General features: G+C 41.8%; 3 protein-coding genes across 3 annotated transcripts in view; 1 reads left to right on the top strand and 2 right to left on the bottom strand.

Moving 5' to 3' along the window:
* The window catches only part of LOC121628768 (COP9 signalosome complex subunit 5-like), a 2943-nt gene extending 821 nt beyond the window's left edge, over positions 1 to 2122 (bottom strand). Inside the window, exon 1 of the mRNA XM_041968095.1 lies at positions 1375 to 2122. Coding sequence (XP_041824029.1) covers positions 1517 to 1957 — 441 coding nt within the window. The 5' untranslated portion in view covers positions 1958 to 2122 and the 3' untranslated portion in view covers positions 1375 to 1516. The remainder of the gene's footprint in view (positions 1 to 1374) is intronic.
* The window catches only part of LOC121628728 (protein NLRC5-like), a 54352-nt gene extending 27889 nt beyond the window's left edge, over positions 1 to 26463 (bottom strand). The window contains 8 exon segments of the mRNA XM_041968020.1: positions 2413 to 2586; positions 2715 to 2888; positions 4202 to 4378; positions 5231 to 5404; positions 10609 to 10782; positions 24434 to 25014; positions 25016 to 26235; positions 26336 to 26463. Coding sequence (XP_041823954.1) covers positions 2413 to 2586; positions 2715 to 2888; positions 4202 to 4378; positions 5231 to 5404; positions 10609 to 10782; positions 24434 to 25014; positions 25016 to 25495 — 1934 coding nt within the window. The 5' untranslated portion in view covers positions 25496 to 26235; positions 26336 to 26463.
* LOC121628724 (NACHT, LRR and PYD domains-containing protein 12-like) overlaps positions 1 to 27914 on the top strand; it is a 2607341-nt gene that overhangs the window by 1913563 nt on the left and 665864 nt on the right. The gene's annotated exons all lie outside the window — the stretch shown is intronic.

The following is a 27914-nucleotide window of genomic DNA, read 5'->3' as shown; positions in this document are numbered from 1 at the left end:
TAAAGTGAGCAGAATGACTTGTGTTCATATGCAAAAGACATTTTGGGAACAGAACCTGGTACACCGGTATGTAGCAAGTACAACAGTTTCTGCATCCTCCTTTTTTTTCTCCTTTTATCGTTTCTTTTGGGAGAACCCGTATTCTGTCTACATCGGTTCAGCAGTGACTCTCGTTTTTATTTTCTCCTTCTTTTGATATTTTCTGATGAGTATTTCATCATTTTTTTCACTGCGTGATGTACTCTGCTGCAGCAGCAGCTTCATGATCAGCGCTCAAAAAGAAATTCATCAGCGGGTTTCATCCTACGTTTCGCAGACAGTGCAGTGATAAAGAAAACCTGCAGAAACTTTTCCAGGTGTTGTGGTTCTGGCTCACCATGGTTTGGATTTAAAAGAAGGTCTGGGATTTAACTGAGCAATAGTAAAGATGGCTGCATTTACAACTTTTCAACCAGATTTTAGGATGATCAGGACCAGGTGAGGTGGTTTACCTGTGAATTCACATAGAAAGGGTTACTGGCTTTAGATGTAATAAGTATGTGATTTTAAAAGGTACTGATCAGGATGACACTCCCATGTACAGATAAAAAGATCAGTTGCCTCAACAAGATTGAGATTGTTTGTTGTTCTGATTAACATTTTACCGTAGATCTGTCATCAGATCCAGTAGTTTTTTATTGTTCTTGAAATAAATAAATATATTTTCTCATATTTTATTTTTACTGCTTTCATATTTTTACAGCTTTTTTTGCTTAAAAAATTATATATTAAATAAATTTGTTAATCCTGTTTATTTAGACATTTGTCTTTTCTTTTTGTAATGCCCAGAATTTTGTATAACAATATTTTATAAGACCCAGAATAATGCCTGTATTTGTCTTTAATGCTATCAGACTGTACAACAGTGACTTCCAACATGTTCTCTTAAAGTAGGGGTGTCAAACTCCGGTCCTCAAGGGCCAGTATCCTGCAAGTTTTCAGTGTTTCCCTGATCTAACACACCTGAATAAAATCAAATGGATCCAACAGCTTCTTGTCAACTTCTTCACAATACCCCATTAATTTCAGTCAGGTGTGTTAGATCAGGGAAACAATGAAAACCTGCAGGATATCGGCCCTCGAGGACCGGAGTTTGACACCTGTGTCTTAAAGGTTTATTGATATACTTAATTTTTGTTTTGTTTTGTTTTTTTTTGCTTTTTATATCTTATTTATTTATATTTTTGTATGTATTACTATATTTATGAGATATTGCTTTAACAATAACAATAATAATAATAATAATAATAAAAACAGACACAAAATCACTCCAATGTGACACAACTCTTAGCTGTTAGACATACACCTATAATCCAAAAGAAGCTGGACATGCACAAAAAATTATATCCAGGTGAAATCCAAACTGCCTTGAGGTTTAGCTTTAATTGGTAGATGTGTTAATTTGATTGAAGAGTTTGTCCTTAATTACTGGAGACATCAGCCCATGAATTGCTTCTATGGTCGTCTTGCAGCTATCTCATGCCACTTTGGCTAGTTTGTCCTCAGACTTCCTGTCGTGTGTGTCCAAGCCGAGCATGAAGCTGCCTCTGCCAAGCTGGGCCTCCGACTGCTCCAGCTTCTCCGACAGGTCAAACACCTGGCCTGTGGTGTAGTCTGAGTTCGTAAGGAGGTTTGAGGAACTAACCCAGTGTTTATTCCAAAGGAGTTCCAGGAGTTTTCTATCAAGGGAAGATTTGAAGTAGGTGACCTCCAAGGTGTAATACTGTTTACAGTGCACACCAAAGTTTTCTATCTTGTTCAGAGGGATTGTCTGATATTCTGATGGTCCCTCATCTGGAGGTTTGTAGCCCTTTGGGTACGTTCTAAAGGCACCAAGGTTGACTTTCCCTGCAGAAATGGTCCGAGTGGGCTCGATCACAACAGCCACAAAAGGCTCCTGAAACTGCTGGTTGAGCATCTGAGTGCTGACATCTATGCCTGAGAGCCAGCATCCATAGTCTGAGTGACTGTGGTACCAGCCAGTAGCATTCTCCAGTCGACCAACCTGCTTGGCATTTTCAATATATGCAGCCGTGTATTCATATGCTGCAGCTTGAGCGTTGACTCTGGTTTCTGTCTCCTCAACGGGTAAAGCAAAGATGTCCATAATGATCATGGTTTCACCATCCACCTTTGCCAGCATTAGACCCATCACCTCTAGGTTTCCTCCAGACCTGGCTGCATCACCATCTTCAACAAGGCCAAACCTGAAATTCTGCAGTACTTTAAGTAGTGGTGATCCAAGGGGTTGCCGAGAGGCCTCTTATTTTATTTGTTTTAATTATTTATCTTACTGTAAATATGTAAAATTAGTTTGGGAATTAAAAATATTTAAAATGTAGGATTTAAAAAAGCTCCAATCAGTGAACTAACCTCAGAGTCTGTAGGTTACAGCGTGGACTCTCCAAAAGATCAGATAGCCCCTTAAAATCTGAATCCTGCAGGTTGTTATATCTCAGGTCCAATTCTGTCAGATGGGAGGGATTAGACTTCAGAGCTGAGGTCAGAGCAGCACAGCTGATCTCTGACAACTTGCAAGCACTCAATCTGAATAAAAAAATAAAACAAAACATGTGAGCTGAAATCTACAGGATAAAGGTAACCGACAACTTGCTGCTGGAAGGAGGCCGGGGTCTATCCCAACTGCAGGACAAAACTAAAACATGGTGTTGAACCTCAGAATCTTTAGTCTACAGTCTGGATTCTCCAGAAAACCACACAACTCCTTCACTCCTGAATCCTGCAAGATGTTTGAGCTCAAGTTCAGCTCTCTCAGATGGGATGGGTTGGACTTAAGAGCTGAGACCAGAGAAGCACAGCTGGTCTCTGACAAATTACAGCACTCCAATCTGAAAGACAGAATACACATCAATTCAAATTCAAAATTTGAATTGTTGCCCATATTTATATATATATATATATATATATATATATAGTGTGTGTGTGAGAGCGAGAGAGAGAGAGAGAGAGAGAGAGAGAGAGAGAGAGCACAAGCATAATTTAACTAAGTCATTAAGTCTGGTGAGATTTATTTTTTAAAGGTCCCATATTATGCAAAATTCACTTTTTAATGGTTTTGGAACAGTCATACTGGTCCCCCCGCATGTGTAGGAGACCCGTAAGTGTGAAACTCTTTCAGGCGCTCTCTCTCCCCCCTGCTCCACCTCTAGGGAAGTAAGCGCTGAAATGAGCTTGTTTGAAAGCGTGTACGTTATGACGTCATAAGGGACAATAACCACTCCCCACAGAGCGATGGACCCGTCTACCGGCTCTCAAAGTCCGCCCTCTAAAAATCACCTAGCGCCCAGTGTTTTTCCCTCTTCGGCAACCCTCGTTAGCGGACATGGCTAAGCGACAGAAGCACTGTTCTGTTTGTGGCTGCATAAATGAACACGAAAACGTTTTATTACTTCCATCCACTGAACCCACGAGGACTGAGTGGATTAATTTTATTTTTGGAGGAAATGTACCCGGAAAACTTCCAAAGGTTTTGCATGTCTGTGGCCAGCATTTCAAAGAGGACTGTTTCCACAACATGGGGGCATGGAAAGCAGGCTTCGCCAACCGTTTGAAGCTGAAGCCAGGTTCAATACCAACTGTCCGTGACACAGCTGGAGAGGTAAGAGCTGGCAGTTATTTTATCGTTTCGGCCTTATTAGTCTGATAGCTTGAAAATATATTAACCTGTCAATCACCTCATCACGGGCGATGTGATGGGCGGAGCCAACAGCTGAGCTGCTCCACCAGGGTTCCGCCCACCATAAACGGCACATTTCTGAAGCTGCTAAAAAGAGGGAGGTGAAGAGAAGCCGCTGCACTCAAACTGAGGGTCGATTTGTCCATACCATGGCGGAAATATTTCATTTAGATATTAATGAATGGTCTCAGATTGGGAATAAAGTGTATAATATGGGACCTTTAATGTTAACCTTTTTTGAGATCAAGGGAGTAAAAAATAAAAACTTCTTCTCTCCTGTGGTTAACATTTAATGGACCCAAAAAGAACATTTATTGTGGCAAAAAGCCCAGGAAATCTTTTCTCAGAGTATTAATCTTGTTTTCTTATAAAAAGCAAACACGTATAAATGCCAAAAAAGTACATTAATGTATCTGAATTTGTCAATTAGAGAAAAACTACAATGTGATAAGTCAGTAAACAGACCTCAGAGTCTCCACGCTACAGTTTGGACTTTTTAGTTTTTCAAAAAGCTGCTTCACTCCTGAGTCGCCGAGGTTGTAGTTCTTACTCAGGTCCAGTTCAGTCAGATAAGGGACACTGGACTCCAGAGCTGATACCAGTGAAGTACAGCTGACCTCTGACAAACTGCAGCAAATCAATCTGAATTAAAACATGACAATGAAAATGTTGGTGGTATGGTATTCCCAAAACATAAGAAGAACTGACATTTGACTGACGTTGGCCTTATAATGATAGCAGGTTGATTCATAGTTCGAGCAGTTCATAGATTGAAAAGATACATCTTTACAGCTACTTTAGAGTAGTACTTGCCCTATCATGATGGGAACTTTCTGCGACTTGCAACCATGAAAAAGAGATAAACATATCACATCTATGTTTTATGTATTAAAACATTATTTATTTATTTATTTTTAATCTCATTAAGATTTGAAATTAGGCAAATCCAACCTCAGATAATCAACAATACAAACCATACCATTATTTTAAAGTATAAAAAACTAATCCAAGATGCAGCAGCAGACTAAGCAAACCCTGCTTACATAGAAATTAAAATGGTTAAGAAGCAGCCATAATAGGGAGAAAACAGCACGATAAGCTGCCACAACAAAGATTACAGTAAACAATCTTTGTTTTGTATATCTGCTCATTACCTTTGGAAAGCAGGCACAGCATTAGTTACCAGGTTGATAAAGTTAAAATTCAAAGACAACTACCATGACACTGAAAATTCGGACTTTAGGCTTAGCCAACCTTACTTATATTAATCTCTTTTGCAGTACACATCCTTCTAAAGAGATAGTCTTCTGTCTATGCTGATCAGGGCCCGCTAGCACTACTAAAAAAATAAAACAATGACATATCAGCCCTGTCAGTATGTGTCTCACATAGACTCTCCACCTGTATAAAAATATCTATATTCATTTAAATGTTGACCAAAGGTTTTGCATAGAGTTGAAAGAGGCTCAGTTCAAAATAAAAGAGGAAACTAACCTCAAAGTCTTCAGTCTACAGTCAGCATTTTTAAGAAAGCCACAGAGCTCCATCACTACTGAATCCTGCAGCTGGTTTTCACTCAGGTCCAGATGTCTGAGATAGGAGGGGTTGGAGTTCAGAGCTGAGATCAGCGATAGAATCTGGGACTCTGACAAGCTGCAGTTCCACAATCTGAATAAAGAAACAAATATAAGTCTAATAAACTAAATATTTACAGTCCATAATCTCCATCTTTGTCACCGTGTTATGTTGAATCATCTCTTTTTGCAGCTGCAGATTCCCAAAAAAACAAAAAAATAAATAAAAAAAAGAAAACATAACATGCTTGTTATTTTAACATCCTTTCAAAATGTCCATGTAACATCTCTTCAGTTTTAGCTTTTCTTATTAAAGATGCAGCGTGAAACAATGAAAATCTATTAGGTAAGTATATATGTTACACTTTACATAATTTAGGCTAAAACAACCAGATTTTACAGCAAGCACACTTTAATATCTATGCTATTCAGGTAAAGTTCTGGGCAGTTTGGAAAAGTACCAAACCAAGCAAGGCCTTTGGGAAAGGGACGGAATCTGGCAGTCATGCGAGCACATATCTGCATCCACCTGGTGGAAGGGACTTTGTTGATCTGAGGCCCTTGCACCTGTAGCCTCCATCATCCTCCAAATCCCACCATCATCAGATGCCTCTGAGCGCAACTGGTCACTGTTCGTTAACATGCACACAAAGGTTTGCAACAGGCTCACAAATGTGAGAAGGAGAAACTGGTGGCCATTTGGGCAAACCTAAGGCTCTCTGAGCTTGACACAGCCATCCTCAACAAGTCTGAACACTGTGGACAGGACTACAGCTCCTCAGAGCAGCTGGTCCAGGTTCAAGTCCCAGCCTAGGACCCTTTCCTGCATGTCATTCCCCGCTCTCTCTGACACTCTTTCCTGTTACGCTACTATTGAATTAGAAATAACACTATGAGGGCATAAAAATCTTACTAAAAAAAAAGTTTGATGCAAACATTTTAGTTACCAAGGAATATACCTATTACACGTATACACCCTGTAAGACCCAGATATAGAAATAAATTAGCAAAAAAGATTTTCACCTGTTAAATGTTGTAGGAGGTCTCTGATGCAGAAAATAATGTGTTTTAAATTTTTTAATTTTTAGGGACATGCTTAATAATACAATGTTGGACCCAGTTGAAAACATAATTTCTGTATTTCAACTCACTCTGACTGTACAAATTAAAACTATACAGAGGCATTCATTTACAGACTTGATTGTTTATTAAGCCCCATAACAGTATATATCGTGAATAATAATTACACAATATATATAACTATATAATTACTCATATAGTTATGAAAAGTGATTCAGTAATAAAAATATTATTCAAAACTTGTTACAAAAGGTCTTGGCTTGGGAACTCCTGAATGACTTTTATCTCTTCCAATCTCTACTCACTTGCATAATAATAATCATTGATAACAGTCTTTTTTCCTCAGAGAAACACAGGCGAATGTTGCACTTGCTGCACAGTGTGGTTGTGTAACTATTATGGCAGTGTCTGTACCGTCCTCTCTTTTTCTTCTCTGGGACATGTCCAATCATGTCTTTACATACATCTACTGGGGGGTGGTTGCTGACCTTCTGGGTGGGGGATTCACATCACTTGAGGATGGTTTCTTCTGAGGAACCAGAGGGCTACTTAATTTGCCTATCTGTGTGAATGCTTTTCTTTTCTTTTTTTTTTTTTTTTTCCTTTTTTACCCTGTCCTGTCCAGCATCCTAACATATAGAACGGTGGTCTGTGTGTCATATTTTGCTTGGCAGATTTGCTCTACCAAGGGAGACATTTTATATACATGTTAACATAAAATATTATAATATTTTTATTATTTTTATTGTAATCTTATTCTTTTTAGTCTTTATATGTCAGTGCCAAACCTGACATCGAGATAGAGGAAGAGGGAAAAAAGGGAGAAAAGGACAGGATTAAAACATGGAAATAACAGTTATCTAGGCTGCCTAAAACACATCACAAAAAAACAATATAAACTACCACAGCACTCCATGATACATAAAGAAAAATAGGATAATGATGATATGAAAAAGTACAGTAGTCATCAAACGTACCTGCAGAGAAAGGTATCAACACAAACATCAGCAACATCTAGTCAGAAGAGGATGGAGAGACGACCACGTTTGTGAGCATGCACGTGTAAACGTGTGTGTGTGGCCATGCAACAAGAGGAAATGTGTGTTTGCAAGGGGGCCGTGATCACGCCGCACCCCGAAGCATCAGCAGGGGACGGGGGGAGCCCGAGGCCCCAAAGGCCCAGCAGGTCCACAGAGCACCAAGCCCAGGACGGCCAAAGCAGACAGAGCAGCGGCCCACTCAGACCAGAGCAGAGGGGCCCCCAGACTGGAGCCCCCCGGCGAGACGGGGCAGGGGCACTAGGCAGCACAGGGTGACGGTGAGCAGGCCCAGCAGGCACCGCGGGCCACACAGAGGGCAGGCACCCCACAGGTCCAAGGGCCACACATTCCACCAAGCAGAGCCCGGCCCAGGAACCCGACTGCCCCAGGCAAAACCACCGCGGACCACGCCAACCCAACACCAAGGTTAGGCACCCCAGGGACAAGAACATGTCCACAGTTGTGATGAAAATCTAGTGAGGCAGGCAGTCGCAGGAGTCCACCGGGGAATCACACAATGGGGACCCCCCAGCCAAATCCACCGCCTCCACCCACCCCACAGTGCCCTATGTGTGGTGTGTATGATGTGGGGTGGCGGGGAAGGAGAGGGGCTCGGGGAGGGGCACAACCGGGGAGAGATCTCTCTCCCAGGCAGCAAACCCCTCAGCTGGCAGCTGTAGGCTCCCCCGCCTCCCCAAGACCACCCGAGGGCAGAAGGGCAAAGGCCACCAATGCATCAGCACCCCGGACCCCCACCTACGCCACCACACCAGAAGACCAGAGAGCCAGAGGTTGCACACATATATCCTGGTCAGGCCCAAGGCCCAGTGCCCCCATTCACCCCAAGCGGGAGGGGAGAGAGCAGGAAGGAGAGCAGACTCCACCCCCCCATGAGCCCTAATCCCCCCACTGCCCACCAGGACCCCCGCCGCCCCCCTTCCTCCTACCCCTCCCCTCGTCCCTACGGGCACATCGTAATCCCAAGGGTACCTGCCTGGCATCGGATCAGCCCGACCCAGATAGCATGCCCAGGGCGACCAAGCCCCCCTGAGGCCCAGGCAAGGAATGCATTTCTGGTGCGTGAAGATGGCATTGTGTTTGTTTTGGGCCACATAATTAGCTGGGCTGTCAGTAGGTTGGTAGTTTTCTATGTTGAATTTATCCATCTCTGCCTCACTTGCATCACTTGAATCTGATTCTGTTTCAGATTCGCTCTCTGCATTTTGGACAATCCTGCACAATGAAGTGAGATCTTTTCAGCACTGGTGAAGTAAAGGAAAAAAGAAATTGTAAATCATGAAACGTTCGAGGCAGAAAATCCGGTGTTTGCTAATCCTAATCTACTTTCACACAATTTAGAGCAGGGGTAGCCAACGTCGGTCCTCGAGGGCACCAATCCAGCAGGTTTTCCAGATGTCTGTGCTTCAACACACCTGACTTAAACTAAGTCATTGTGGAGATCCTTATAGGCTGATGGATCCATTTAATTTGAGTCAGGTGTGCTGGAGCAGGGAAATCTGGAAAACCTGCCGGATTGGTGCCCTCGAGGACCCACGTTGGCTACCCCTGATTTAGAGCATCCAGAGCCTGTACATCAGATGGTTTTATTTTTTCAGAAACAATGCATTCATATCTTTAAATATGGTTTAAACTCAATTTAGTACATTTTAAAACTCACAAATGAGCTATAGTGAATCATGAAAATGATGAAAATGATGTAGCTTTATAACAAGTGGACAGGATTTGAAATGGTTGCTTTCTCCAACTTGATCTCTCAACATCAGTAATTATTACACTGGTCTTGTGGCGTCTGATTGTATCTATGACATGATAATACTTAATGAGCAGACTGACACCAGCTTCACACCAGGACCTGGTGTAACTGGATCATGAGTATTTTAATTCTGGCTCACATGGGAACAAATTAGAGCATCTACCTCGGTTGTATAAGGTATCTTAGCTAAAGGTTTGGCCATACTGCAGGTATGTAAGGGAGCTGTTTTCAACTAAAGTAAATTAAATCTAATTAAATATACCTATTGTAATAAAAGAAATAGGGCTGTCAAATTATTAAAAATTTTAATCAGATTAATCACAGCTCAAAAATGAATCATTATTCAGGACTATGCCTGAAATCTTTAACAATCTGAGTTAAAGGTGAGGGAGACACCTGCTCAAAATGTTCAAAGTTAAAAGGACAAATAGAGGATTGAAGCGATCTTATTTCTAAAAGATGCAAGAAATTCATCACAGACCATTTGAGAGGGTACAATGCTACTGGACTCACATGGATTTAAAACTGAGTTAAGAGTTTTAAAAAGGAAATGAGGATTTATGAAACTTTAGATTTATGAAAATTAGTCAATATACGATTAGACAGAAAACAGGACTTGGCAGTTTTAACACCCCTTTGGTATGCTCTTAAACTGTCATGAAAAATCTCTAAAGAGATTTGAAGATGATCTTTACCCCATGATGATTTACCCCATAATATTATGAAAACTTAGTTGACTTTATGTAGTTGCAAGCTCAAGTGTGGCTTCAGTAGTCTGGGGTTGAAGAAATCACCAGTTCTTGTGAAGGAGGAATGCACAGTGCATTGTGTGGCCTGAAGAACCCTGCCCTAAGCAGTGTGCTGTGTGCATGTGATTGAATGGCAAAGATATTCAACTGTGCTTGCATTAAATCTGGTTGTTTTAGCCAAGATTATGCTACAATATATTTTCCTCAACTATACTTAAGTTCCCTGTTAAGCGAATACACCTAAATTTTGTAAATTTCTGGTTAATTCCCATATATTCCCATATATTCCTATAAAAAGTTTCCAACTTTGAAAATTCCCAGAATTTTGCAACCCTAGTCAAAACAGAGAAATTATTGGGCTTTTCATGCCTTAAAAATATTAACACAATTAATTCCATAAATTAGTTACCACGCAGGGTGGCTGGTTCAGATAAGGCACAAAAGGGTAATTTATCAGAGAAAGTAGCAAAAAGAGAGAACTAAGAGATAAGACAAGAGGTAAAAGACTGACTTTTACTGGCTGGAGAGATCTCAGAGAAGAGAGAGGATACAAAAGAAAATCTCTCTTGTTATAATAAACAGGGAACAAAAATAATTTTGACACATTGGTGAAGGACACATAGAAAAGACACAAGAACACCTCAAGTGAGCTGACCTTAGAGTCTCCAGTCTACAATTCGGACTCTCCAGTCCAGCAAACAGCTTCTCCACAACGGAGTAACTCAAGTCATTTTGACTGAGATCCAGCTCGGTCAGATGGGAAGGGTTGGCCTTCAGAGCTGAAGCAACAACTTCACACTGAGCGTCAAAGAGTCGACAACCCACAAGTCTGGAATCAAAAGACAGATTACATTTGTTAGTAGAAATTAGTAGAAATAAACACAAATTCAATGTATGTGATGACAACACATAATGTCAAAGAATAATGGACATCTGACCTTCACATCTATGTTTTATAAATTAAACCCCTACATCTTTTAATATAGGTTTTGTTTACATATCACTTTAGTTCCCAAATGTAATTTGGGCAAAAAATATTAGCTGAACATCTTAAATATGTTTCTGAATTAGAGATATTTAATGTCTTAAAAAAAACACGTTTTTTTGTAAATTTGTCTTTAGGTACTTATGTTTAACTAACAAACTGCATTTTATTAATCATTTTTACATTTTTTGGGAACGCAGGTATCTTTTTAAGGCAAGTGGATTAAATTTTAACAAGTCAGGGTTGAAATTGTTCACCTCCAACCTTTTTCACATTCTGCGTCCCTCTGCATTCGGTCCCAAGATGAAGATACAGGAGGAGTTATCCCACAGGATAGACCAAACAAAACCCAGTGGAAACCCAAAATAGGAGCTGCATCTGCCCCCACTCAGCTTCGAAAAACAGAGATATCGGTGGAGGCAAGAGGAAGGATCTTTATTTGCCCCCAATTCCCTCAACAGCACCAAGAACTAAGATGGTTGAACCTTTTCCCCACCAAACCCCCAACACGTCATCGCCCTCCTTACTCTCCATTTCTCCCCCCCTCTCCTCACCTGAAATTTACTAAGCAGATGATGGAGCGGGTCGATGCTGGACTCAGATATATCCCCCAGGCTAATATGTTTATTTCCCCCACACACCTCCCACCAGAGCGGCTAAAGGGAGGGCACCCAGCCCCTCCTGTACCACCTTGCCAGCTTAATGTTTCGGATGTATGATCTGTAGAGGGTCCAGGCTGAGTGGATAACAGCAGTCATGATTTTTCTCAGGACCAGCTGGATCACTGTTTATTAGAAGGTTAAAAGATATCTGTACTGTTTGGTAACAGAAGGAGAAATGTTGTCATGATCACTGCCCTGCAGGAACATCCACTTCCTCATTAAGCTCATCTGCTTCACCTGAGCTTCCCCGATTGCTCACCAGTTTCACCTGCTCTCCGCCCTACTTGAACCCTCTCCTGTCTCTGTTTCCCGGCCAGATGGTCAGCATTACTCACCTTGTTGATATCCACATTTGTCTCTTGTTTCCAGATTCCTGTTACTGACCTTGCTACGTCTCCTGGATTTCCCTGTACCTGTTTCCACGTCGGATTTTTCCTGCCCATTGCCTGTCTGGATTTCGACCCATGTTTGGACTGACCACTGAGCCCTGCCCGACCCTAAGTAGTCTGCTCTGTGCCTCTTTATAAATGACCCTGTCTGCTTACTACGCTTCTAGATTGTGGATCTCCCCTATTCATGTCTGGAACCTGTGCTCCACAGTGTTTGAGGAACCGGCCGCCACTCTATTTTGGACTGCTTCCAGATTCTGCCCTGCATTCCCCAGTTTCAACAAACTCATTCCTTGTTTAAAACTCCATCATTGTGTGTGGCTGAATTTCCAGGTACCCCGGGACAACTCATTACAAATGTAGCTCAGTCAGAACACAGAACTGCTTTCTAAAAGGTTTCCAAGTAGAGGTAACATACCCTGTGAGCCACAGAGTGGCCCCAAACAATTTTAAACCCATCAAGTAAGCTTTATTAAATGTTAGATCATTAGCAGGGAAACATTTTTAATTAATGATTTTATAACTGAGCACAACCTTGATTTTACGTTTTTTAATTGAAACTTTATTAGACCAAAATAACAGTGCAGCTGTTCTTATCAAATCAACCACTCCAACTTTAGCAACCTCCGGCGGTGAAATGTGAAGACTATGCACAAGTGCATAAAATTGCAGTTCACCCCTCCTCCGCTTGGGGCTGGCTCCAAAACAGAGCAAAGTCCTATAGACTCCCATTTTAAAATGACCAACTTCATAGCAGAAATAAACATGTTTAACATCTGGTACAAAAATCCATTTTAGGATTAATAGGTCAAGCTTACCTTCATGACAACTGTGAGGGGTGTTAGAGTAAGCGAAGTTGACAGTTTAAAGTTAACAGTTTAAACTTTCTCCCTTAAGGATGGGTAATGATTTGCGGTCTCACCCATCCTGCAGAGGACAGGATGTGGTGGTCACAGCTCTGTGTGAAAAGGGTCATAAAGTGTTGTATGCTAATGTGCTTCCCTGTTTGAAGTTTGCGAGAACTTTGCTTGCTCTTCTGAAGTGTGATAGCTGCTCAATAAAAAGGGGGCACTGGGGTTGAGACTTCGGAGTTGACACCAGACACTCTCTGAGTGCTGAACCACTGTCTCTCCCCATCGCGATGAAGCTGACTTCACTCTGAGTTCTTTGTGTCTTATTCTATGATGGAAAAATACCCATCATTTTTGGTGCCGTGACCCGGATCCCAACATACCCATTCGTTGACAGGAGGAGGCCTGAACACCGAAACCCGCGCGGGCAGCCATCATCAGGACGGCTGAGAGGAAAGACCTGACGACTGAATTGTCCAACAGGCCGGTGATTTACTTCATGCTCATCCTGCCAGCGGTGGATTGACGGGATCTGTGACTGAGGAGGACACCGAACCCGGAGTGAGTATAAGCAAGAGAGTGACGCTAGGGAAAGAAATAACAGACGCCAGGTTAAACCTGGGAGCAGTCTTTGTTATAACACGCCAGATTAAGTCTGGGGCAGTGTTGGTAAAACACGCCAAGTGGTTCCTGGGAGCAGTGCTATAGACGCCAAGTTTTTTTTCTTGGGAGCAGTCACTTAGTGCGCCAGACAAAGTCTGGGAGCAGCACTATAGAACACGCCAGAAATTTTCTGGGAGCAGTGTAAAAACGCACGCCAGAGAACCCTTGGGAGCAGTGTTAAAGGTAAAGCGTCTGAAAGAAGTCACAGGGACAGAGCCTAGGCAGAAGTGTGTGTGAGTGAGTGACTGTGAGAGTGAGTGCTCGAAGTAGATTTGACTGAAGCATCGCACTGGTGGAAACCTGACGGTGATAACACAAGCCAGTGGACTGGTGAAGTAGGTCAATTTACCTCTCGAGATTAAGGTCATAATTTCATAACACAACGCAGACCCAATATGGGAAACAGTGAATCTTCAGTCGCCTTAGAGGGCGATGTGAAGTACATGAATCAGAGGAATCCGGATAACGTCAAGTTTCTGGAAAAATGGGTCCCCAAATATGGGGTGACAGGGAAGTTGAAGGTAGATGAGTGGCAGACAGTAGTAGATAAGCTGGAAGCAAGTGTAAGTGGTAAGACTGGTAAGAAGGCAGATAAGAAAAAGAAGGAGCTTGAGTGTGCGCACAGGTGGTTAGAGGAGTCTAAGATTCGCAGGGATAATATTAGAAAGTCTAAAGAAAGAAAGAAGGGCAAAGAGGCTGCTATGGCAGCTTTTGTAAGACCTGGTGATAACGAGACCGGTCCCGTCTACCCAAGGAGACGGGACCAACCTGTTCAGCCCGCACCAGGCCCCTCGGGTGGAGCTGCTTCGGCCACCCAGGGTACTCCCAGAAGAGGCAGACTCCCACCTACTCTGACCCCGACCTCGTCCCCGCTTGCATCTCTTACTGCTCCACCAGTAACAGATTCACCTAAACCAGGCCCGGCAGCTCCGTTATGTCCGTTGCTGCCACCTGCATATGACTTAAAACCTTCAGATAGTGTGCGCCCACCAGCCAGATACACAGAGACTTTCCCCATGATTCAGGTTGCTAATCCTAATCCTGAGACAGCTGACAGACACATGTATGTGTTCAGACCATGGACTCTTGAAGAAGCTGCCAAAGCAGTAGCAGGTGTGACTCCTCCTCGTGAGAATCCTGATGACTGGGTCCAGGACATAACTGACATTATACATTCCTACAGACTGAATGCTCACGAGGCAGGAGAAGCTATGATGTCCTCTTTGGGGAAAGACTGGGGCAGAGTGAGAGGAGATTATACAGGCAGAGATGCGGTAGGAGCAGTTAGCCCCTACCCAGCAGATGGTGACATAACTGGAGCCTATAAAACTCAGCTAGATGCACTTTTTGACCGTGTGCGTGTTGCCTTTAAGAAAATGGCTAATTACAGCCACCTTGCAGCTGTAAAACAGAAGCCAAATGAAGAAGTGGATGATTTCCGCATACGGTTTGAAAAAGAATTCAAAATACACAGAGACATTCTCTATCAAATCAAATCAAACTTTATTTATATAGCACCTTTCATACATAAAAATAGCAACTCAAGGTGCTTTACAGATAGTAAAATCCCCCAGAACCCCAACCCAATAGCAGCAAGCCCCCCCCCCCCCCCCTCCCTTCCCATCAAACACACACACACATCACAGAGGGTAAAAGCAAGTTAAAAGGACCAAGGAAACGCTGTCGTAAATTCTGTGGTCTAGTGGTGTGGGGAAACACTGAGATAAAACACTGTAAAACCAAATCTGAAACAATCTAAAAACCAACCTGGGTATAAAAGTAATAGTAATATTGCTAAGACCCATAAAATAAGAGAACCCGTGAAATAAGAGAATTAATAATATAAACAGAAGCTGAATACAGCCTGTGTGTTAAGAATAAAGAAATGAATAAATACAATAGTAATAATAAAAGTAATGATTAAAATGCTAAACTAAAAAGGTGGGTCTTGAGTCTGTTTTTAAAAATATCCACACTAGGTGCTCCCCTCACGTCCTCAGGCAGACTGTTCCACATACTATGGCCGTAGAAATAAAAGGAGGACTCGCCCTGGGTTTTTGTTTTTTGATATGATGCTGACAAAAAAGGCCCGTATCAGCAACAGCTTAAAACAGCCCTGTTGGACAAGATGACGTATCAACAGGAAACAGGTTTGCAGATGCAACTGCGAAGCAAGCAGCAGCAGGGCAATTTGGGGTCAATGATCTCTACTCTGCTGAGCAGCAGGGGGTCTTTATTGACCACACTGTGCTGGGTGACATGCAGGAAGCAGCGTCTAAGACAGAGAAACAACTCTGGCTTACTAAAGGAGCAGCTACAAGTCAGATAACAGGACTTTATGAACTTAATGGTAAACCTGTTCTCCCAAAATCTTTATTTAAAGCAGCGGCATTGGTGACACATGGTGTATGTCATGTGTCAACAGGGGGGATGAGTGACATTATAGAGAAGCAGTTCACAGCCTTTGGATTAAAATCTTACTTAAAAAGCTTTTGTAAATCCTGCGTGATCTGTATTAAACATAACCCACAAGGCAACATGAGACCACAGAGGGGCAGGTTCCCTGAACCAAAATATCCTTTTCAGACACTCCACATGGACTTTATTGAACTAAACCAGAGCGGACCACATAAATACTGTCTGGTAATGATTGATGCTTATTCTAAATGGGTTGAAATAGTTCCGGCTAAACATGCTGATGCACTGACTGTGGCAAAAGCTATTTGTAAACACATTATACCTAACCATGGTATTCCAGAAATAATCTATAGTGACAATGGACCACACTTTGTGAACAAACTAATCTCAGACATGGCAGAACACCTCAAAATGACTTTGAAAAACCACTGTGCATACCATCCTCAAAGTGCGGGATTAATAGAACAGACAAACGGGACAGTTAAATCCAGACTGAAAAAGTGCATGGAAGAAACTAAAAAGCCTTGGCCAGAATGTTTGGATTTAGTAAAGCTATACATGAGAATAACCCCTTCTGACAAAGGATTAACTCCTTTTGAGATCATTCATGGCAGACCTTACAGACTACCAGTGTTTTCTAAAGACTTACAGCATGCTAATGATGAAAACACTTTAGCAGACTACATGAGGAAAGTTCTGCAGCAAAAAGATGTAATCAATGCAAGTTTATTGCCCTCCGATTATATTTCCCTACAGGACCTTCCTGAGCTGGTGAAACCAGGAGACTGGGTCTTCATTAAAGTCATCAAGCGCAAAACCTGGTCCAGCCCACGGTGGGAGGGGCCCTACCAAGTGCTGCTGACAACGCCTACGGCAGTAAAGATAGCGGAAAGACCCAGCTGGATACATCTCAGTCACTGCAAACTTCTGAGTGCAAAGTAAGGCTGCTGTGAGTGGGGGAAGGAGGGCTGTGATTAAAACCCACAGCCTCTGGCTACAAATAGGGATTATCTTTTAGTGATAATTCGTATCAACGCCAGTGAAGAAACCAACGGATCCCATTTCACCTTAAAGCGGCACCTTTAACTCAGAAACCAGCACAAATGGAGGATCTGGAGCAGAGACGTAGACCAAGGCATCACTGCTGCTGGACCTGCGCGTGCGCTGTGACTGTAGCATGTCTCACCACCTTGTCCATTGCATTACTAGTGGACCATGGTGGACTGTGATATTAAGAGTGTGTGCTCCATTCCTATCAGTATTGATTCTGTTTTGCATTCTGATTTCTTGTGTGATTCCATGTCTTAAATCCATGATTTCTCGAGCAATTTCACATGCTTATGCGCAACAACTTATGTTGTCACGGGAGTATGCTCCACTCCCAGTTGATGCTACAGACACAGGTCTGTAATGTTCACTGTTATGATGCCTGTATTGAAAATGTGAAGACAAGTGATACAGTCTGATGCTTTGAAAAGTGGACTTCGTTTTATATTTGCATTTCTTCACATATTTTTGATTTATGTTTTTGATTTATGTTTGGTTAATGCTTAGAATTGATAACTTTAAATGTCAAACAGGAGGGAAATGTTAGAGTAAGCGAAGTTGACAGTTTAAAGTTAACAGTTTAAACATTCTCCCTTAAGGATGGGTAATGATTTGCGGTCTCACCCATCCTGCAGAGGACAGGATGTGGTGGTCAGAACTCTGTGTGATAAGGGTCATAAAGTGTTGTATGCTGATGTGTTTCCCTGTTTGAAGTTTGCGAGAACTTTGCTTGCTCTACTGAAGTGTGATAGCTGCTCAATAAAAAGGGTGCACTGGGGTTGAGACTTCGGAGTTGACACCAGACACTCTCTGAGTGCTGAACCACTGTCTCTCCCCATCGCGATGAAGCTGACTTCACTCTGAGTTCTTTGTGTCTTATTCTATGGTGGAAAAATACCCATCAAGGGGGGTGAATTTTTTTCTAACTCATGTGGATGTTATTTAATCTTGAAATTCGGCATATTTAGAGCCGTGTCCTTTTTGATTGACATGTATCCAATATCCGTGGCAATAAAGGAGAGTGTAACGCAAACACAGTTTTTAGCTGACATACAGTGCACCTTAGTTTTAGCCCATCTACCATCATTCGTTAGCTCAAGTTAGAGCCGAGTTGGTTCAGTTAGGTCTTAGCTACAGGCAGCTCTGAGCAGCACCATTTTTGTATTTTCTGGGAGTGATGGTAGGAACCGCCCAACGACCTTCACTTTTTCTCTTCAGAATCCTACGTGTGACTTCACGGAGGCTCCGTCCATCTTTTATATACAGTCTATGGGTCAGACTGAACAGGAGAGGAAGGGGGGTTGCAGTTTTAGTTAATGAATTATTTCATTGTAAGCAGTTAACTTTTGGAAATTTTACTTCTTTTGAATATGTGGCTCTTCAGTTGAAAGCTTATTTTTAAATAACTAGGGCTGTGAAACGATTAAAATTTTTAATCAGATAATTCACAGCTTTCAAATGAATTTATCACGAATAATCACTACGACTATGCCTAAAGTTTGCCATCACACAAACATTGTATCAACGGAAAGAACCAATGCTTACAAATGTTTACTGTTAACTGACCTTCTCTTGGCTAAACGTCAGATGACCAGTGGTCAGTAAATGCAGTAATGTACTTCTACATGCTGTTCTAAAACATCTCTACCATGTTCGAGATCATAATTATGAATTCAAACTTTTTTTTTATTATTATTATTAATTATAAAAACAAAAACAAAAAAACAGATGTAGCAACTGAAGTTAAACAGCCAACTTTGATGAAGAAACTCTGATAAAACTGATGATCTGGATAAAAACAGCTTTTTCCTTTCGTCATTAAAGTGTGAGTGTTTGTGCAGCAGTGATAAAAGTCCTACAGCAGCAACACTCAAAGTAAACACCTGCTGATAAATTATATAATTGGCAAGTTTTTCTTCACTTTTTTTACATTAGATGATCACTTTAGTTGTAATAATCAGTTCAATATTTAATAAAATCTAGACCTAAAGAAGATCTAATTTGTGCCCCCCCCCCCCCGGTCAGTGTTCCTGCCCGGGCCCCTGTCAGAACATTTCTAGACTCGCCCCTGCATAGCTGAAATCCTTTCCACAGCTACTTTCTGTCGTCAGCTACATGCTACATGCTTTAGTCAGCTACTTTGTTAGAGAAGGTCCTGGCAAAAACAATACTTTGAGGTTAATATGTGACGGTGTGAACCATGAACTGCTAGTTTCCTCCTCTGCTGAACCATAAACAAACACAACAAAAGAAAAGTCAATCAGCTGATCACCATTAGCCATAGTAATTCACAGAGCAACATAAGAGGAGAGGGAGGAAGCAGCTGTTGCACAGAGATCCTCTAGAGCAGACACATTGGTCCAAAATGCACAATAAGTTTAAAAAAGAATGTGGGAAAAGTGCGGCTGTGGAACCCTCTCACAGGGAAGAGTTTGTGTTAATACACCCACATTCTCCACAGAGGTGATGTCCATGGGACGCTCCATTAATGCTGTGTTTATACTCAAATCCATCCTTTGATCCAGCCGTCTGGACGTCCCGCCGTAATAACAGAGAAATGACGGATGTATGAGGATTGTCAGGCCGTGCATGCGTTAATTCCATTTAAAGTTTTAACGCAATTAATTACATAAATTAACACCGTTAACATGTTATTTTTGGCAGACCAAAAAATATATTTAAATATCCATAAACCACCAGAGCACTGCGCAGCATTTCATGATGCGTTTAGTGAACTGCTGGCTACAATCTGTGTAGATTTTGACTTTGTAATTGTTGTTGGTGATTTTAATATCCATGTAGACAACGTTCAGGACAAAGGGACTAAAGACCTGAGTAACAGTCTTAACAACTTTGGGCTGACTCAGCATATAACAGAGCCCACACACATTAAAGAACACACTCTAGATTTACTGATTTCGAAGGGTTTGGACGTTTCCAAGGTTACTGTGTGTGATGTGGGCCTGTCTGATCATTACTGTTTTCTTTGAGTGTAGAGTTCCTGTTTACACAAATGTCTCAATATATGATCACAAAATGGTGTGTTACGTCCCACTCTAGGGTTGTGGGAGGGAGTAACAAAAAGGAATGCTATGGACAGGTGTTAAAGTGAAACCAAGCAGCTTTTATTGTGGTGAGTGTAAAATAAAGATTAAAACTAGGTGTCAAACATAATCCAGTGTTGGGGTTAGAGAAACTTCTGAAAGAAACGTCAAAATGTTATTATTAAACCTATACTGAAAAGCTGCCAGGTAAACCAAACTAAGATAAACAAAAAGGTGCACTGAAACCGGCGAACTTAACTAAATAACAAAAGTGCAGTTGTTCCAATAATCTAAAGTGAACACAATTACCAACAAACAGCCTAAACCATCCCAACACGACACAAACAAAAGTTTAACACCAAGGGTAAATCAAAAGGCAGAACACAAACTAACACTAACTCAAAGCAAAGCCAAAACAAGCTGTGTGTTACACGAAGGTAAAGCCTGACCAAAACGAGACTACAATTTATTCCCACAAGGGAAAACACAAACAGCCAGGGTTTAGCCCTGCTGAAACCACGAAATAGTCTATGACATAAAAAGGCTACCATTTAAGCACAGTAAACATGCAGACTAGCAACGCCGCCGTAATTCTGCCAAGGTGAGGAGAAGCAGCCTGAGCTGTCCAGCTTCTCCCCCTCCAGAATGATCTCAGCAGCAGGGTTTTATTTCTGGGATTCCAGCAAGCTGCAATATGATTGGCTGGGCAGTTAGCCAATCAGCGGGGAGGAGACCGGGGTGCGCCTGAACCAGCCACTCCAAACAGACATCAGGGCGTGGCATTTGCATACCAAATGAGCCCCAGCTGTCTGCAATGAGTGGTGCCCGTAACACGGTGTATAACTGAAAACACGAGTGGGGTGTATAACCAGGTCTTCTCTTTAACACCTGCCCTATCAGGGGGTTCAGCCAATGAGCTTTTCACTAGTTTTAATGCTAAAATGTTAAATATTATGGCTGTTATTGCTCCTATTAAGGTGAAGGTTGTCTCTGGAAAGAAAAAGTCTCCATGGAGAAATTCCACACTTGTTAGAAATTAACAAAGAGTGTCAGAAAGCCAAGCGCAGACGGAGGAAAAACAAACCTACAGGTTCATTATGACATGCATAAAGAGAAACTTCACTCTTATAATTTACACCTGAGGAATGCAAGGAAGTCCTATTTCTCAGACACTATTAGCAAAATATGTCACAATGCTCGGTTCTTATTCACTATTGTTGACAGGTTAACAAACCCTCCTGTATCAGTAGCACCTGAACTTAATTCCACCAAGGCCTGCAATGAGTTTGTCAAATTCTTCACAGAAAAAATCCAGAATATCAGACAAGCAGGTGGTTCATCAACAGCAGGTTCAACAGACATACCATGTCCATTGAAAACCAGTTAAAACAACATTACCGGTTTAATCCCATTAACAGCAAAGATCTGGGGGACATCTTATGTCAGCTGAACTCCTCTTGCTGTTTGGACATCTTGCCCACAGGTTTCTTCAAAAAAGGCTCAAAGACTCTGGAGCCAGATCTGTTACAGATTGTGAACTTGTCTTTAATTTTGGTTGTCTTCCCAGAACTTTTAAAAACAGCTGTAATCAAGCGTCTGCTAAAAAGGGACAATCTAGACAAGACACAAATGAGCAACTACAGCCCGATCTCAAATCTTCCTTTTCTAAGTAAGATCATCGAAAAAGCCGTTTTTCGTCAACTAAACTATTTTTTTAACACAAAACAACTGCTATGATTTCTTCCAGTCAGGTTTTAGACAGCACCGCAGCACTGAGATGCTCTGACCAAAGTCATTAATGACATATGTTTGAATACAGATGATGGAAAAATGTCAGTTTTAGTCTTACTGAGGTCCAGTAAGACTGAGGACTGCATTTGATACAGTCGACCAAAATATATTGCTTAAACGACTGGAGAACTGGGTGGGCCTCTCTGGCGCTGCGCTACACTGGTTTAAAACTTATTTAGAGAATAGAAAGTAGTTTGTGTCAATAGGTAATTTTACATCTGAGCAGACAAGAATGTGGAGTTCCCCAAGGTTTCATCCTGGGGCCCTCTTCTCTTTAACATCTACATGCTCCCACTGGCACAGGTCACAAATAACAACAAAATTAGTTACCATAGCTACGCAGATGACACACGGATATATACTACAATGTCACCAGGAGACCGAGGCCCCATAGAGGCTGTTGGTAAATACATTGAGGAGATTAAAGACTGGATGTGTCTAAACTTTAGTTAGACTAATAAGGCCGAAACGATAAAATAACTTGCCAGCTCTTACTCTCCAGCTGTGTCACGGGACAGTGGTATTGAACCTGGCTTCAGCTTCAAACGGTTGGCCAAGCCTGCTTTCCATGCCCCCATGTTGTGTGGAAACAGTCCTCTTTGAAATGCTGGCCACAGACATGCAAAACCTTTGGAAGTTTTCGGGTACATTTCCTCCAAAAATAAAATTAATCCACTCAGTCCCGTGGGTTCAGGGATGGAAGTAAAAAAACGTTTTCGTGTTCATTTATGCAGCCACAAACAGAACAGTGCTTCTGTCGCTTAGCCATGTCCGCTAACGAGGGTTGCCGAAAGAGGGAAAAACACTGGGCGCTAGGTGATTTTTAGAGGGCGGGCTTTGAGAGCCGGTAGACGGGTCCATCGCTCTGTGGGGAGTGGTTATTGTCCCTTATGACGTCATAACGTACACGCTTTCAAACAAGCTCATTTCAGCGCTTTACTTCCCTAGAGGTAAACAAAACAAAACTGAGGTGATTGTCTTTGGTGCCAAGGAGAAACGATTGAAGATCATCACAAAGCTTCAGTCTATACACCTAAAACCACCAACCAGGCCAGAAATTTGGGTGTATTGATGGACTCAGACCTAAACTTTGAGAAACACATTAGGGGTATCATAAAATCAGCCTACTATCACCTTAAGAATATATGAAGTGTAAAAGATCTGATTTCTCAGCAAGACCTGGAAAACTTGTCCATGTTTTCATCTTTAGTCGGCTTGATTATTGTAACAGTGCTACCCTGTTACAGCCCGAGGCTTGTCAGCCTGCAGCCATCAATGTAAATGCTGCTGAGCTGGAGCAACACAATGATTGGCTGTGGGATCTGCACCCGAGACTCCTCCCTCCTCCATTTGGATTGATCACCATCTGTGAAACTTTTGAAATCTCAGAATTTACCTGGTAGATATTTTGTTTTTGTATTACTTGTGTAAATTGCAAGTGTGGGCACCTTTCGTTAAGTTTACTTTTGTTTAAACAAGTTTTAAGTTACTGCCGGTTATAGTAAAATTCCTTTTGTAGGACACTTGCTGTTACTAAATATTGAACCCTTTTTTGTTATTTTCTTTTTGGGTTATTGGAAATTGTGTTTAGGTTTATACATCTTGTTAATAAATATTTCATTTTCAGTACTGACTCCGGCCTGCTTTGTTACTAGCCTTTTCTCCCCTAGACATGAGGGTTTGTAACACTACCTAAAAAATCAATTAGACACCTGCAGCATATTCAGAACTCTGCTGCTTGAGTCCTCACTAAGACCAAGAAGGTGGACCACATCAGTCCAGCTCTGAGGATTTTACACTGGCTGCCTGTTCATCAGAGAATAGACTTTAAAGTTCTGCTGCTGATCTTTAAAGCTCTGAATGGTTTAGGACCAAAATACATCAGTGACCTCTTGACCCAGTATGAACCTACCTGAACCCTCAGGTCATCTGGATCCAGTTTCTTATAAGTTCTTAGAGTCAGAACCAGACATGGAGAAGCTGCATTCAGCTTCTATGCTTCACATGTCTGGAACAAACTCCCAGATCAGCTGAAACACAAATCTAGATTAAACCTGTTCTCTGCTGCATTTCAATAGTTTTTATTTTCAGATCCGCATCTGTTTCTTTTCAGCTGGAATCATTAAACGCGTCATGATTTAATACTGTCTTTCCCCACATTGAAACTTTAGTTCTTGCATTTTATCTATTTTATTTTAGCTGTTGTTTTTTTTTGTTTTGTTTTGGTTTTTTAATGCACTTGTTTTGCTTTCTGATATAATGCTTTTCATGTTTTATGTAACGCACTTTGAATGGTCTTGTACATGAAATGTGCTATACAAATAAATTTGCCTTGCCTTATGTGTCTTCATTAATATTGGCTGTAACTTTCCCCTCGCTCAGTTTCCTCATGGTGCTAAAAGTTTAATTTCTGCAGTAAAGTGACTCATCTATACTGTAGAAAACTAACATTAAATATAAAAAAAATGCATGTGTTAACAAGCTTGTGATCTTCAAATGGCCCAAGGTAAATAAAAAAATAATTTAACTTAAAGATTTACATTTAGAAGACAATAAGAGTAGTTTCGTATTATGTATATTTGGAAAAACTAATCTATGGTTTCTGATGATGTCAGTTAACATAGACTCACCGAACCTTCCTGCAGTTCCTCACAACTGGGATCAGTCTATGTCGTCCCCATTCTGTTGTGTTGTATTTCTCCAGGTCCAGCTCATCCAGAACCTCCTCTGACATCTGCAGCATGTAGGCCAGAGCTGAACATTGGATTTCTGAGAGCTTCTTCTCTGATCTGTTCTCTGACTTCATGAACTCTTGAATCTCCTGATAAACTGAGAGGTCATTTATCTCCATCAGACAGTGGAAGATGTTGATGCTTCTGTCAGGACATAGATCAGTACTGGCTCTGTCTTTACTTTTTAAATTACTGATGACTTTTTGGATGGTTTCTGGACTGTTCTCTGTCTGACCCAACAGGCCTGCTAAGAGTCTCTGGTTGGACTGCAGAGAGAGGCCATGAAGGAAGCGAGTGAACAGGTCCAGGTGGCCATTTTTACTTTTAGTGGAAACATCTATGACTCTATCTAGGAGTTCATCCAAAGATGAGTAGCTGTAGTATTGACCCAGGAGGATCTTCAGCACCTCTGTGTTCTTGTTGATGTAACTGTGCATCATGTAGACTGCAGCCAGAAACTCCTGAACACTCAGATGAACTGAAGCAGTAAACTGGTTTCTGGAAGATCACACACTCTCTTCTGAAGATCTCAGTACAAACTCCTGAGAACACCGAGGCCTCTGTAACATCCAGACCACACTGCTCCAGGTCTTCTTGGTAGAACATGATGTGTCCTTTCTCCAGATGTTCAAACGCCAGCCTCCCCAGCTTCAGAAGAACTTCCCTGTCAGCCTCCATCAGCTCTTGTGGACTCTTCTCATGTCCCTCATGGTACTTGTTCTTCTTCCTCTTTGTCTGGACCATCAGGAAGTGTGAGTACATGTCCGTCATGGTCTTGGGCAGCTCTCCTCTCTGCTCTGTGGTCAACATGTGCTCCAGAACTGTAGCAGTGATCCAGCAGAAGACTGGGATTCCACACATGATATGGAGGCTCCTGGATGTCTTCATGTGGGAGATGATTCTGCTGGACATCTCTTCATTCACTGAATCTCCTCCTGAAGTACTCCTCCTTCTGGACATCAGTGAAGCCTCGTACTTCTGTTACCCTGTCAACACATGTAGGAGGGATCTGATTGGCTGCTGCAGGTCTAGAAGTGATCCAGATGAGAGCCGAGGGCAGCAGATTCCCCTCGATGAGGTTTGTCAGCAGCACGTTGACTGAAGACTTCTGTGTGACATCAGAAACAACCTCAGTGTTGTTGAAGTCCAGAGAAAGTCTGCTTTCATCCAGACCATCAAAGATGAAGAGAAGTTTCCAGACAGCCAGCTGCTCTGCTGGGATCTTCTGTAATGTTGGATGGAAAACATGGAGCAGCTGGAGAAGACTGTACTGATCATCTCTGATCAAGTTCAGCTCCCTGAATGAAAGCAGAACCACCACACTGACATCTTGGTTCTCCAAGCCCTCTGCCCAGTCCAGAGTGAACTTCTGCACTGAGAAGGTTTTTCCAACACCAGCGACGCCGTTGGTCAGAACCACTCTGATTGGTCCATGTTGGTCTGGTAAGGCTTTTAAAGACTGTCGTGGCACCTGATTGGAGTGTCATGGAGGGTGTTGATCTTGGAAGCGGTCTCCAGCTGCCTCACCTCATGTTGGGTATTAACCTCTTCACTCTGTCCCTCTGTGATGAAGAGCTCAGTGTAGATCCTGTTGAGGAGGGTTCTACTTCCTGTTCCATCAGTTCCTTCAGTCACATGTTCACATCTCCTCCTCAGACTGATTTTATGTTCATCTAAAACCTCCTGCAGACCAACATCTGCTGGAAATAAGAAGGAATAAAAGCTAAATTACATTATTAAATCTTTAAAAACATGTCTGGTTTTCAGAAAGTCAATCAGAAGATAAATGTTTGGTTCTACCTTGGCTGGATGTTTTACCACACTGGGGACAGTAGAAACTTCCCAATGAAGCAGACTGGTCCCAGTATGAGCTGATGCAGTGTCTGCAGAACCAGTGTCCACAGCTGGTAGAGACTGGATCCTTCAGGACGTCCCTGACACAAAGGACAGCATGACGGCTGCTGCTCCTCAGAGACACCACTCCTCTCCATCTTCCTGTAAAGAAATTTATTCATCACTAAAAAGATTTTCTGACTATTGCTAAAAATATCAGGATGTGTCGACACTTTTTTAAAAGTTTCGAGGATTTGAATCCAGGCCTCCCTCATGTATAAATATCTGTTGATGACCCTCTGACGTTTTTAACTCCAAACTAAATGTTCATACTTTAAGTGTATAAGTTAGAACATGTTCCACCTTTGAGGAGCTGGTAGCCTGATTCTGTTGGATCTAAATTACTAACGCTAGAGAATTTTGTTCAACTTTGAGATCTAATGACTTGCTACAGATTATCTTATTATGACATTTCATAATCAAATTACACTTCAGCCTCCATCAGATCAACAGTTCCAGGTTCATGATAGTGTTCAGTAAGGTGATTACATTTAGATAAGGGTTATTCTAGAAGCTGGAACATCCACACACGATGGATCCGTTCAGCTCTGTCTGCAGGCATGTGCTCTGCCCCTTCATTTAATCTTTACTTCTTCAATGTCTCCATGACATAAAGGCATGGATGGCTAGTAATTTTTTAAATTTCCATTAAGACAAAACCAAGTTTATGGTTTTTGGTGGTGTTAGGAAAATCATATGGATTATCATTATGTTTATTATATTTGTGATTTTATTAATGATTTATTATTATACTTTGAACCAATCATTTACTCATTATGTTTTCAGAATTAACTTTGTATTTACTCTGTATCTACTCTGAACCAATTGAATCATTAAGATTTAGAAAAAGTACTCAGCAGCATTCTTTGTGCATGTGTGTGCTGGTTTATGCTTGAGTCTGAAGAAACAGAAAGTCAAGGTCCATGGACGAGATAAAAGGACATGATTGTACCAGGAGGAGACCAGACACTAACCTACTCATGCTTCTTATTTTTCATGTCTTATCTTTAGTGGAAAAATACTGTAACCTGAGACTTGTGTAATTCTGAAGTGTCTGATGTACGAGGGAAGGACTTTGTGAACCTCCCTTTATAATGCCTGTAATGTGTGAAGCAACTCAGTGTGTGTATCAGTGTGTGGTGCATACACTCCTTGCAAGTAAAATTGTATACATGAAGTACTGCTCTGTGTTCTTTCTTGTTTAGCTTTGCAGTGCTTGGTGTTGGGAAGGATTTTCCTAACATATTTGGTCCTTCGATTCGGATCCCAAATACCCGTCTGAAGCTGGTGTGGAATCACAGAGAGACTGAAGACTGCGCAGCCAGGTCTGGGACCTGTAAAAGACCTCTACCTCGATGTTAGGTGAATAGAGAGGCCAGTATCTGGGGTTCTGAATCTGGCAACGGACAGTGAAGGGAAATTCGCCTTCGACAAAGTGAGAAACGGGAGCAGTTGAGTACAAATTTTGTGATAAAAATAAGGTTGT

Source organism: Melanotaenia boesemani, chromosome 18 (genome assembly GCF_017639745.1).
Source record: "Melanotaenia boesemani isolate fMelBoe1 chromosome 18, fMelBoe1.pri, whole genome shotgun sequence".
In the NCBI taxonomy this organism is placed as follows: Eukaryota; Metazoa; Chordata; class Actinopteri; order Atheriniformes; family Melanotaeniidae; genus Melanotaenia; species Melanotaenia boesemani.
The sequence above is the reverse complement of the archived record's forward strand: the minus strand, read 5'-3'. Positions and strand labels throughout refer to the sequence as shown.